This window comes from Oncorhynchus mykiss, chromosome 10, assembly GCF_013265735.2.
Source record: "Oncorhynchus mykiss isolate Arlee chromosome 10, USDA_OmykA_1.1, whole genome shotgun sequence".
Classification (NCBI taxonomy): Eukaryota; Metazoa; Chordata; class Actinopteri; order Salmoniformes; family Salmonidae; genus Oncorhynchus; species Oncorhynchus mykiss.
The window spans coordinates 22,261,172-22,273,780 of record NC_048574.1 but is presented as its reverse complement, the minus strand read 5'-3'; the positions used below and the strand labels follow the sequence as shown (position 1 = coordinate 22,273,780).

The following is a 12,609-nucleotide window of genomic DNA, read 5'->3' as shown; positions in this document are numbered from 1 at the left end:
ATCCTCAACACTGGGGCCCCTCAGGGGTTCGTGCTTAGTCTCCTCATGTACTCCCTTTTCACCCATGACTGAGTGGCCAAGCACGACTCCAACACCATCATTAAGGCAGTGTGGTACCAGGTCAACAACCTCTCCACTAATGTGAGCAAGACAAAGGAGCTGATCGTCGTCTACAGGAAAAGCATGGCCAAACAGGCCCCTATTAGCATCGACGTGGCTGTAGTGGAGCGGGTCGAGAGCTTCAAGTTCCTTGGTGTCCACATCACTTACAAACTATCATGGTCCAAACACACCAAGACAGCCATGAAGAGGGCCCAACAACACCTTTTCCACCTAAGAAGACTGAATAGATTTGGCATGGGTCCCCAGATCCTCAAAAAGTTATTCAGCTGCACCATCGAGAGCATGGTTGCATAACCGCCTGGTATGGCAACTGCTCGACATCCGACCTTAAGGCGCTGCAGAGGGTAGTGCGGTAAATCCCTGGGGCAATCTTTTATTTTTATTGGCCAGTCTGAGATATGGCTTTTTCTTTGCAACTCTGCCTAGAAGGCCAGCATCCCAGAGTTGGCTCTTCACTGTTGACGTTGAGTCTGGTGTAATGCGGGTATTATTTAATGAAGCTTCCAGTTGAGGACTTGTGAGGCATCTGTTTCTCAAACTAGACACTCAAATGTACTTGTCCTCTTGCTCAGTTGTGCACCGGGGCCTCCCACTCCTCTTTCTATTTTGTTTAGAGACAGTTTGCGCTGTTCTGTGAAGGGAGTAGTACACAGCGTTGTACGGGATCTTCAGTTTCTTGGCAATTTCTCACATGGAATAGCCTTCATTTCTCAGAACAAGAATAGACTGACATGTTTCAGAAGAAAGATCTTTGTTTCTGGCCATTTTGATCCTGTAATCGAACCCACAAATGCTGATGCTTCAGATACTCAACTAGTCTAAAGGAGGCCAGTTTTATTGCTTTTTTAATCAGAACAACAGTTTTCAGCTCTGCTAAAATAATTGCAAAATGTTTTTCTAATGATCAAATTAACCTTTTAAAATGATAAACTTGGATTAGCTAACACAACGTGCCATTGGAACACAGTAGTGATGGTTGCTGATAATGGGCTTAAAAATCAGCTGTTTCCAGCTACAATAGTCATTTACAACATTAACAATGTCTACACTGTATTTCTGATCAATTTGATGTTATTTTAATGGAAATTAAATGTGCTTTTCTTTCAAAAACAAGGGTATTTCTAAGTGACCCCAAACTTTTGTAAGGTAGTGTATATATACAATACCAGTTGAAAGTTTGGACCCACGTACGTACTCATTCAAAGGTTTTTCTTAATTTTTACTATTTTTTTTACTATGTAGAATAATAGTGAAGACATCAAAACACGTATAACACATACGAAATCATGTAGTAACCAAAAAAGTGTTAAACAAATCAAAATATATTTTAGATTTTAGATTCTTCAAAGTAGCCACACTTTGCCTTGATGACATCTTTTCACACTCTTGACATTTTGTCAACCAGCTTCATGAGGTAGTCACCTGGAATGCATTTCAAATAACAGTTGTTAAATGTTAATTTGTGGAATATATTTCCTTCTTAATGCGTTTGAGCCAATCAGTTGTGTTGTGACAAGGTAGGGGTGGTTTTCAGAAGATATCCCTATTTCGTAAAAGACCCAAGTCAAATAAGCTCAAATAAGCAAAGAGAAATGACAGGCCGTCATTACTTTAAGTGATGTAGGTCAGTCAATCCTGAAAATGTCAAGAACTTGAACGTTTCTTCAAGTTCAGTGGCAAAAACCATCAAGCTCTATGATGAAACTGGCTCTCATGAGGACCACCACAGGAAAGGGAGACCCAGAGTTACATCTGCTGCAGAGGATAAGTTCATTAGTTACCAGCCTCAGAAATTGCAGCCCAAATAAATGCTTCACACGGTTCAAGTAACAGACACATCTCAACATCATCTTTTCAGAGGAGACAGCGTGAATCAGGCCTCAATTGCTGCAAAGAAACCACTACTAAAGGACACCATTAATAAGAAGAGACTTGCTTGGGCCAATAAACACAAGCAATGGATATTAGACCAGTGAAAAACTGTCCTTTGGTCTGATGAGTCGAAATTTGAGATTTTTGGTTCCAACCGCCGTGTCTTTGTGAGACGCAGAGTAGGTGAACGGATGATCTCCGCATGTGTGGTTCCCACCATGAAGCATGGAGGAGGAGCTGTGTTGGTATGGGGGTGCTTTGCTGGTGACACTGTCAGTGATTTATTTAGATTTCAAGGCACACTTAACCAGCATGGCTTCCACAGCATTCTGCAGTGATACGCCATCCCATCTGGTTTGCGCTTAGTGTGGGACTGTCATTTGTTTTTCAACAGGAAACTGACCCAACACACCTCTAGGCTATTTGACCAAGAAGGAGAGTGATGGAGTGCTGCATTAGATGACCTGGCCTTCCCAATCACCCGATCTCAACCCAATTGAGATTGTTTGGGATGAGTTGGACCGATGAGTGAAGGAAAAGCAGGCAACAAGTGCTCAGCATATGTGGGAACTCCTTCAAGACTGTTGAAAAGCATTCCAGTTGAAGCTGGTTGAGAGAATGCCAAGAGTGTGCAAGCTGTCATCAAGGCAAAGGGTGGCTACTTTGAAGAATCTCAAATATAAAATATATATTTTTTGTTCAACAATTTTTTTTTTATCATTCCATATGTGGTATTTCATAGTTTTGATGTCTTCACTATTATTCTACAATGTAGAAAATATACAAAATAAAGAAAATTTGTAGGTTGAATGAGTAGGTGGGTCCAAACTTTTGGCTGAGCAAATTTTTACTACTGAACTTATTTGGACCTGCCAAAACAAACGGGTTGAATTCTTATTGACTCAAGACAGCTTTTCAGGTTTTATTAATTTCCAAACGTTTCTGAAAACATATTTGCCCTTTGACATTATGGGGAATTGTGTGTAGGCCAGTGACATAATCTTAGATTCAATTATTTTAAATTCAGGCTGTAACACAATAAAATGTGGAAAAAGGGGTGTGAACACTTTCTGAAATCACTGTATCTGTCTGCCCTATCCATTCTAATAACCATGATTAGCTATAATAATGGATGTGACAATTGTTACATGTACTGTAAGTTCAAATTCACATAGCAGTCTAATGTCTAAATAAAAATTCACACAGCACTAGCTTGTTGCCTTGGTAACACATTTTCTTGGGAAAATACTAGCTAGCTATGCATCGCTGCTAAATGTTAGCTAACTTCTTATGACAATCAAATTCAACAATGCCAATAATGTTCTAAATTTGACTTTTGAAAGATCAACTCAAAGTTGTAACACTGTTTTACAACACTTTTGGTTTCGCCTCTTGGGGACATTTTACTAGCTAGTGGTCACTAAATGAGCCGGAAATGACATGCAACAACGCTGGATAAAAGTTTGCTAAATGAATACTGGCTCACAAGCTAAATTCACTTGCATCCTTTCTTTTTGTAGGTGGGAAAATATTTTTTACAATTTTATGTTAGAACTACTTTTTACCCATTAAATATATTTTTTTGCTGTGCATTTACTGAGAAATAATCAACACCCTCTGAAAAATCAGAAGTGAGTATTTAGGCGAACAATGTAATTTACTGTTTTAATATGTTGGTTACTGCTTTGTAAAATCAATAAGGTACCACAGGATTTGTGCTATATGCGCACAATATAACATGACAAAGGGCTAGGAACAAGGCCCTACCCACTAAGCACACTGATACTCCAACACACAGGCAAACACTCACTCCACCATTTGCTCATGTAACCGATGTGAAATGACTAGCTAGTTAGTGGTGGTGCGCGCTAATAGCATTTCAATCGGTGACGTCACTCGCTCTGAGACCTTGAAGTAGTTGTTCCCCTTGTGCTGCAAGGGCTGCGGCTTTTGTGGAGCGATGGGTAACGATGCTTCGATGGTGGCTGTTGTCTATGTGTGCAGAGGGTCCCTGGTTTGAGCCCAGGTAGGGGCGAGGAGAGGGACGGAAGCTAAACTGTTACACTCACACACATAATATGCACATACATTTATACTGTTTCTACACACCCGTCGTGAGACAGGTTAGTTTTACCCTACTGTGTGTGTTGTTGCAATAGGATACAATCATCATATGTGCTGGTACTACTCTGTTTATCATATATCCTGATTCCTAGTCACCTTACCCCCATACAAATCTACCTCTATCGATCCAGTATCCCTGCACATTGTAAATATGATACTGGAACTGACCATGTATATAGTATGCTTACTTATTACTTCATCGTGTTCTTCTTATTTTTATATCTTGTGTGTTTATGTTCTACCTTGTTATTTTTAGTATTACATTGGTATTGATTACTGCATTGTTGTGGTTAGAGCTAGCAAGAAAGGCATTTCACTTTACTTGTGAATGTGACATTATGTGACCAATGTGACATTATGTGACCATTTCAATGTGACATATACCATTGAAATGGTATATTTGCCATATAAATGGTATATTTGCCATTTGTTTATGTTTCCTCTTTTCTTAGTACCTGCGAAGATCACAAACATATCGACGGACATCACAGTGAACGAGGGCAGCAATGTAACTCTCATGTGTCTGGCCATTGGACGACCAGAGCCTAACATCATATGGAAACATCGCTCTGCAAAAGGTAAGACTGCAAACCTTTGAGGTCAAAACATACAATCAATCAATGAGTATAATAGAGCAGTGTATCTATTCTAAAAGCGTATCGTCTCTAGTCATCAAAATTCTAATTACCTGTGTTGCTGATGTTTTAAGAGCTTGGCGTATAACAAATGAGAGTTAAGTGCCTTGCTCAAGGGCACATCAACAGATTTCCACCTTGTCAGCTCGGGTAGTCAAACCAGCCACCTTTCGGTTATTGGCACACCGCTTTAACCTGCCGCCCATACTGTTGTAATGCTCCATGACCGTGTAATAAGTATGGAGTCCTTGGCTGACGAACAAAGCTGTTACAGCCTGACCTAATTTATCCATCTAAAATGTAATGTCTTGTGTCAACCTGCCTTCTAAAAGAACATCACTTGATTCACATGAATATTGCCTGCATTATATAGGCTAAATAGTTGTTTCAGGCTAGCAGAACAGCTGTACTGTCAGCCATATTGATGAATTTACATTAAAAGGGCAATTTTTGATGTTTTGAAATTGTTGTCCCATCTGTACCTAGCATTTTAACATCAAACTGGAGTTTGAGTGATACAACGCTTGATTTTACTCAATTTAGTAAGTCCAAAGCATTGTATAGACAGTGCAACCTCAATGCTGGTAGGTCCAACCTGCAGCCAAATATACTAATAGCTTGGCCATAGGCCATTCAATGTTGGATAAGTTTAGTTATTTTTCTGTTTGGGCTGGCAACCACAAGCCACGAGAGCGTGCATGCATGCGTGCGTGCGTGCGTGCGTGCGTGTGTGTGTGTGGGTGTGTGTGTGTGTGTGTGTGTGTGTGTGTGTAAACGTGTTTTGTCTTCTAATTACGTGTAAAAGCAGCCCTTTGGTTTCCAGCAAACATGCTCCAAGAATCATGGGCCGCTTGCTTCAATACGATCACACACTTTTTGCCTGGAACACTCAACATGAATGCATCCAGTCCAGATGCTTGTCTCTCATTTACATGTCGTCGGCTGAGCCAATTCTTCTTCACAGTACAGGATTTTCAATATCCCCTTTTTAAGACATGCTCCGGAACTTTGGCGACTGCCAAGTATTTTTTTAAACCTTGCTGTAACGGTTTTCTTCCGTCGAAGGAGAGGAGGACTAAAATGCAGTGTAGTTCGTGTTCAACATGTTTAATGAAAGATGATAACGTGAACACTACACAAATACAAAATAACAAACGTGGCAAAACCGAAACAGTCCTATCTGGTGAAGAGAACACAAAGACAGGAAACAACCACCCACAAACCCCAACACAAAACAAGCTACCTAAATATGGTTCCCAATCAGAGACAATGACTAACACCTGCCTCTGATTGAGAACCATATCAGGCCATACATAGAAACGGACAAACTAGACACACAACATAGAATGCCCACCCAGCTCACGTCCTGACCAACACTAAAACAAGGAAAACACAAAAGAACTATGGTCAGAACGTGACATTACCCCTCCCAAGGTGCGGACTCTGTCCGCACAACCTAAACCTATAGGGGAGGGTCTGGGTGGGCATCTGTTCGCGGTGGCGGCTCTGGCGCTGGACGTGGACTCCACTCCACCATTGTCTTTGTCCATCTCCTTATTGTCCTTAGAGATGCGACCTCTGGACTGAGGGGTGCCTCATGACTGAGGAAACTCCTCCGGACTGAGGGACAGCCCCGGACTGAAGGGCAGCTCATGACTGAGAGGTAGCTCATGACTGAGAAGTAGCTCATGACTGAGAGGTAGCTCATGACCGAGAGGTGGCTCATGACCGAGGGGTAGCTCATGACCGAGGTGTAGCTCAGGACTGAGGGGTAGCTCAGGACTGAGGGGTAGCTCAGTACTGAGGGGTAGCTCAAGACTGAGAGATAGCTCAGGCTGGTTGACGGCTCTGGCAGCTTCTGGCTGACTGACGGCTCTGGCGGAGCCTGGCTGACTGGCGGCTCTGGCGGATCCTGGCTGACTGGCGGCTCTGCCGGATCCTGGCTGACTGCCGGATCCTGGCTGACTGGCGGCTCTGGCGGATCCTGGCTGACTGGCGGCTCTGGCGGCTCCTTGCAGACTGGTGCCTGCCCGGTCTCTCTCGCTCTCTGGTAAGCACAGGAAGTTGGCGCATGTCTCCTACCTGGCTTTGCCATACTCCCTGTGTGCCACCCCCCAAGACATTTTTGGGGCTGCCTCTCGGGCTTCCTACCGCGCCGCCGTGCTCGTTTCGCCAACTCCATTCTCCTGTAACCCTCCTCGCACTGCTCCAGCGAATCCCAGGCGGGCTCCGGCACTCTCCCTGGGTCGACCGCCCACCTGTCTATCTCTTCCCAAGTAGTATAGTCCAGAAATCCTGACATCGCTGCCTCTCCTGCTCCTGCCAGACACACAACATAGAATGCCCACCCAGCTCACATCCTGACCAACACTAAAACAAGGAAAACACAAAATAACTATGGTCAGAACGTGACACTTGCACTTAAGCCTGGATGTGTCAATGTGTAGTTCATACATGTATAACCTATGAGCAGAATTACTGTTTTACCTCAATTAGCCACGAAATCCCTAGTTTGTGAGCAACTGTTTTTCTGGAAGCTGTGCTGTGCCATTTTCCCTACATGTTCCCCCACGTGGACCAGCCCCCTAGCAATTCGAGTTCAACCAATGAGCTTCAGCCCCTTTCCATGTGAGTGACAGTTAGCATGAGGCACATCATGCACACACAGAGTGAGAGGGAGAGCAATGATGTGGTGCACATATCTGCACATAATTTTTGGGGACCGTGAGCACCTTTTTAAAAATAAAATACAACTTTCAGAACTACTGGTTAAAAAAGTATACCAAAGTACTGGAGACACTCTTTAACAACCGCACTAAAACAACTGCCCTGATTTTTCAATATTTACATTGAATATCATCTGTTTCCTGCTAACTTTTATATGAAGTGCACATCACAATTATAGTTAAAGGGTAACTGTTTAATGAAATGCCCGTATGCATAAACCAGATGGTGTCATTATCCATGTTTGGAATTGAGTGTAATTAAAACCACACTCTATTCTAATGCAATGCATGCATTATGATGGCAATGTTGATCTACCAACTCTACTCTATTGAATCGGGGAATAACAGAGAAAGGAAATGTATATTAATTTAGTTGTCATAACAGACACCATAGACTGACATTAAGCGGCAACAAAAGCTGCCAATATGAAGGGATGAAATCACTTCTGTGAAAACCAATAAGCGATGTCTGTGGCTGAGAGTGTCTGTTAATGTCAGGGAGATGCGAAGATGGCGGGTTATCTTACTTGGCATTAATGTGCAAGCTCTAATGAAAGAAAGAAAGGAGGAAGATGTGAGGGATGTTTGGCTGCTCAGAAAGACATTCTCACCGGAGTGTGTAAAAACCTAAATGTGTTCTGGAGTGACATTTCTTCACTGTTTTCCCAGTTTGTCTCCATCTCTCTCGCTTCTGATTATGAACCACTCCCAAAAATAAAGCATTTATGCCTGCAAGAATTGTATTAAAGTGACTGCTAAGTGATTTGGCTATATTTAGACAATATATTTGAAAATAAATCCAACAAATCAAATTATACATGACGAACTGAGCTCAACAAGCATGACTAAAAATCTGTGAGAAAACCGCCAAGGCATCAGATGGGTATTATTCTATCTAGTGCTTCACATTCAATGTCAGGCAGGAACATGAGGAAATGTTTTTCAAAAAAATGCATTGAAAGTATAGGGAGTGTACCCACCTATTTTTTTACTACTACATCACTGGTTACCTTAATATATGGACGCAATCAATTGACGATTCAGCTAGATTTAGTGCACCAAAAGCCTGTCCCCACTTCAATTCATTTGGGGACAACTGTGAATGAATTATTCAACGCTTTCCACTTCATCCTTGGCTGCCAGGCTCTCTAAAAGGATTAGAAGAAGTATGAATGAAGAAAACAGTGCATGGTGAGGACAATGCACTGCCGGGCCAAATGGATCAATGTGGGCCATTAAAGACACATTATATGGAGGAGGTTACGAGTGTCCATTCGTCAAACTGTCAGAAACATCATACTGGGCATTTGTCATTAAAAACGATGGTAAATACTAAAGACTATGCAGTTTGAAAATGAATGTGCGGCCTACACCGTGCTTGCAGGACTGTCAATCTTATCAACAGCTTGATAATTTTTTTGCTCCCTTATGTCTTGAAATTATACTTTTTTTGCCCTCTCATTCACTCTCCCATCCAATGTTGTGGTAAGATTCATACTTTTACACTGCAAAACATCACGGACAACACAGATGTGACAGCGGCCATCAATCATGCTGTCTAGCTCAGTTGACCCGATCCACTTTTGTTTCCGAATCGCGCTGTAATTTGTGTCTTGGGGGAGAAAAATTGCCAGTTAGGAAAGTTCCTGTTGGAGTCTTGAAGGTCTGTGCACTCTAATTTGGCAGTGTCAGCAGATGATTGACAGCTCTATGGCATTGTGGACTGATGTTGTAGACTGGTGGCAGCTCTCGTGATGAGTGGCAATCAGACTATTATACAGGGGAAACGTATGGCATGCCATTTGCTGTGATACGTCTATCAATGGGAATAATGTTCTATTAGCACTGTCAGTGGAGTGATGGCAAAATCACTGGGGACCTTACCCAGTGGTGTAGGAAAGTTCTGGAAACAGCACTGGATTGTATACGGTTCAAAGCATACATGTAGGGATGGGCATTGGTTTCTTGTAAGGTTTGGGTTAAGATGTTTGGCCAACGTCCTGTCTGCCACTGGCTAAACGGTTTGACCTGGTGTAGTTATTGATGCTGTCTTGGATGAGCATGACCAAATTTGCCTCATGCTTTTACAGAAGTTTTTTTTAAAGGCATAAAGCAGGGCTGCCAAATCCTCTTCCTGGAGATCTACCATCCTATAGGTTTTCAGACCAACATACCTGTTTCAGCTAGTTAAGGTCTTGGTGAGCAGCTAATAAGTAGAATCAGGTGTGCTAAATTAGGGTTTCACTGTAAACCTACAGGATGTTAGAGCTCAAGGAATACAGTAGGTTTGGGCAGCGCTGGCATAAACGGGTGTTTTTTCAATCTGCTTTCGGAAACCACTTGAGAGTAAATCTGATATTAGAGTTATCAGTTACTTTTGAAATAATTGTAGGGCTAGCAGGTCATTGGAAAAGGCCATGTCTTGGAAGACAATGCATTGCATTTGCTCATTAGCCCTCTCAAACTCAACTCTGGCCCTCAAAGTCAGTTCCACTGTATTTTTTCATTGTTCTCCTCTAATCAGGGACTGTGTAAGACCTGGGACACCAGGTGGGTGCAATTAATTATCAGGTTGAACAGAAAACCAGTTGGCCAAAACAAAAGTGACATAGGTCAAGTATGATCAAATATAATGACAAGATAGTCGAGTGACTGCTCCAACAATGGAAATACATGTACGCAAAAATGGAAGGCAGGCGGGAGAAGGAGAGGGCAGATACACATGTGAACAACAGGCTACTAGTAAGTTGTTTTTCTCAGTTGCCAGAATGCCACGTGCATCCACTTACATCAGTACATTTGTAACAGCCTAAACATTACGTAACTTCTATAAGATCAAATAAGCCTGACGTATTTAACACTCTCCCATAGACCTCCATACAAAAAATAACTTGGTCACTTGGTCTGCTTATCTTACCTGGACAGATTTTGGGCAGAAGTAATCCTCTCGCTTTGCCTCTTTATCTCTGCGAAGGTTAAGCACATGGAGTAATGAGTAGGATTCTGTGTTTTCACATGCTAAATTCATTGATTTTCATACAAATGCTTTATCTGCATTCCCAATAAAAACTAGTTTGAAAATTCAAACATATACAATATTTTAAAGAAAAACTATGATGTACATTTCTGAACGATGCATCATGCTGCATTGTTAACAATATGACAGAGCAGTGCAGATTACTGTTCCATTTGAGCAAGGCTTTACCCGGTGCAACCCGGACCAGTTTAATCGAATACCCTCAATAATATCTGGGGGTTTGTTCAAGAGCATCTAACATTGAAATCTGATCTCTCTGAAAAGACAAATGAGGTTGGCAAGCAAGGTGCCTTTGTTTCCATGCAGTCCCACTGGTCGCTTTCTTTATGATCACTTTCCTGTAACTCTGTTTGTTGTGAAACAATTCAATCAATTCTTTCTGCTAAAGGTCATTTGGTCAAAGATGACACCAATGTTTCATATGGCCTTGTTCTCTTTTGCAAACAAGAATTGAAAAGCAATATTGTCCATGTTGAAACAGTTGCTTGCCAGAATCACAGAAAAGGCTTTTGATATATTTGTCCAACACTTAGCCATTACTAACACTGAGTGGTGTGTGTGTGTGTGTGTGTGTGTGTGCGTGTGTGTGTATTTGTTCATAGGCATTACAAAAAGCTCATATTCCGTAATGACCATTGAATTAGGCAGAGCCAAAATGATCCAAAGCCTCAGTGAAAACACTATTTTTCAAGAAGCCAGCTGTTGTAATTTGTTTGCAGACCTCCTCATTCACAGCATATGGCTCAGGATGTGATTTGTCCCTTTTCCTTTGACATTGAAGCATTTGGCACTTTACAAAATGGCACTCAACAATTCATATGCAATTTGTGATTGCCCACAGGATACATAAGCAGAGCGACATATTCATCTCTGATGAATTGAACTTGCAGTGCTGCGTGAAATCATATTCTGGAGCTCATGCTGTTGTAGGATTTAATTTACTGGGTCCTCTCTGCTTGTTTTCTCTGCAGAAATGTTATCCATTGTAAAATGAAATATGAATATTGGCAACACTCTGAGAAGGGAAAAATAGAATACACTGAAATATCAAGATCAAGATTAAATGATAAGATAGGTAACAGCCATCAAAAAAATAAAACATTCTAGTATTTCAGTAATTCCTTCATTGACAATATTCCTCCTTAATCTCATTTTCTGGTTGTTATTGGCAGTATAACCATAGGTCCATGAAGCAGAGTTTTCAATGAAAATCACAGTAGTGTGACTGTGTTGTAATCAGGAAGTGTTCATAGGATTACCATGTATCAATTATACTGTTTATGTGCTAAATACAGAGAATCCTTCCCCAGTTTCAAATTTCCCTCTAATGATTTTGAACTATGCTGGGAGGAAATAAGAGGGCCCATTCATTCTCAAAATGAGATTTGCATATTGCTCGAAGTAAGTAAGTATACAGTCATAACCATTTTCAATGTCTGTGACAGACATTTTATGCCATTATTCCAACTTGTGACAACCTCACCCAGTTGTGACACCTCTATTTCTTTATGTAAACTTGTTCACGTTTTTTGTCAGAGGCTGACATCAGGACAGGTATGATGTCATCAATCTAGGACACCTATACTGTTTCCATGTTAGGACAGTCACACATCCAATTCCAACTTCGATTGACATGTATCCTAATATGGACACCATACACAATCTAAATTTTGCTCTCCAAAGGAATCAGAATATGTGTTCCAACAAATATCCACTACTGTTATCGGATTAGGTGGTCACATGTAGTGGATGGAAATTATACAACCATTATGTAGAAATTATGTTGAATATAATAATTAACTACATTAATCAATCTGACTCCAATTTATGTGAATAAATGCAACAAGCCTTGTACATCTCTGGAGGAATCTAGTCAAGGTAGCGAGCCTTACATCACCTCTCAGTATGACTATAATGAACATGTATCTTACTTGCACTGTTATGCAATTATTAAAAGACTAGATACAAATAGCTAATCTTGGCGACCAATATTCTAGCATTAATATATTGAGGCAAACGGATCAAAGATGTCAAGGTTGTACCGAAGCATGTGCAATGTATAGTTTATATAACAACTATAGAAATAGACTTA

The 12,609-nt window shown here is 41.2% G+C and overlaps 1 protein-coding gene across 4 annotated transcripts in view; it reads left to right on the top strand.

Annotated features, from left to right (window-relative positions):
* Nucleotides 1-12,609, top strand: part of LOC110533514 (opioid-binding protein/cell adhesion molecule) — a 345,653-nt gene that overhangs the window by 293,486 nt on the left and 39,558 nt on the right. For 3 of the 4 annotated variants that reach the window (XM_021617800.2, XM_036989916.1, XM_021617799.2), the window contains one exon: nucleotides 4,572-4,697. The exons of the other annotated variant lie outside the window; for it this stretch is intronic. In XM_021617800.2, coding sequence (XP_021473475.1) covers nucleotides 4,572-4,697 — 126 coding nt within the window. The remainder of the gene's footprint in view (nucleotides 1-4,571; nucleotides 4,698-12,609) is intronic. 4 annotated transcript variants of the gene reach the window in all.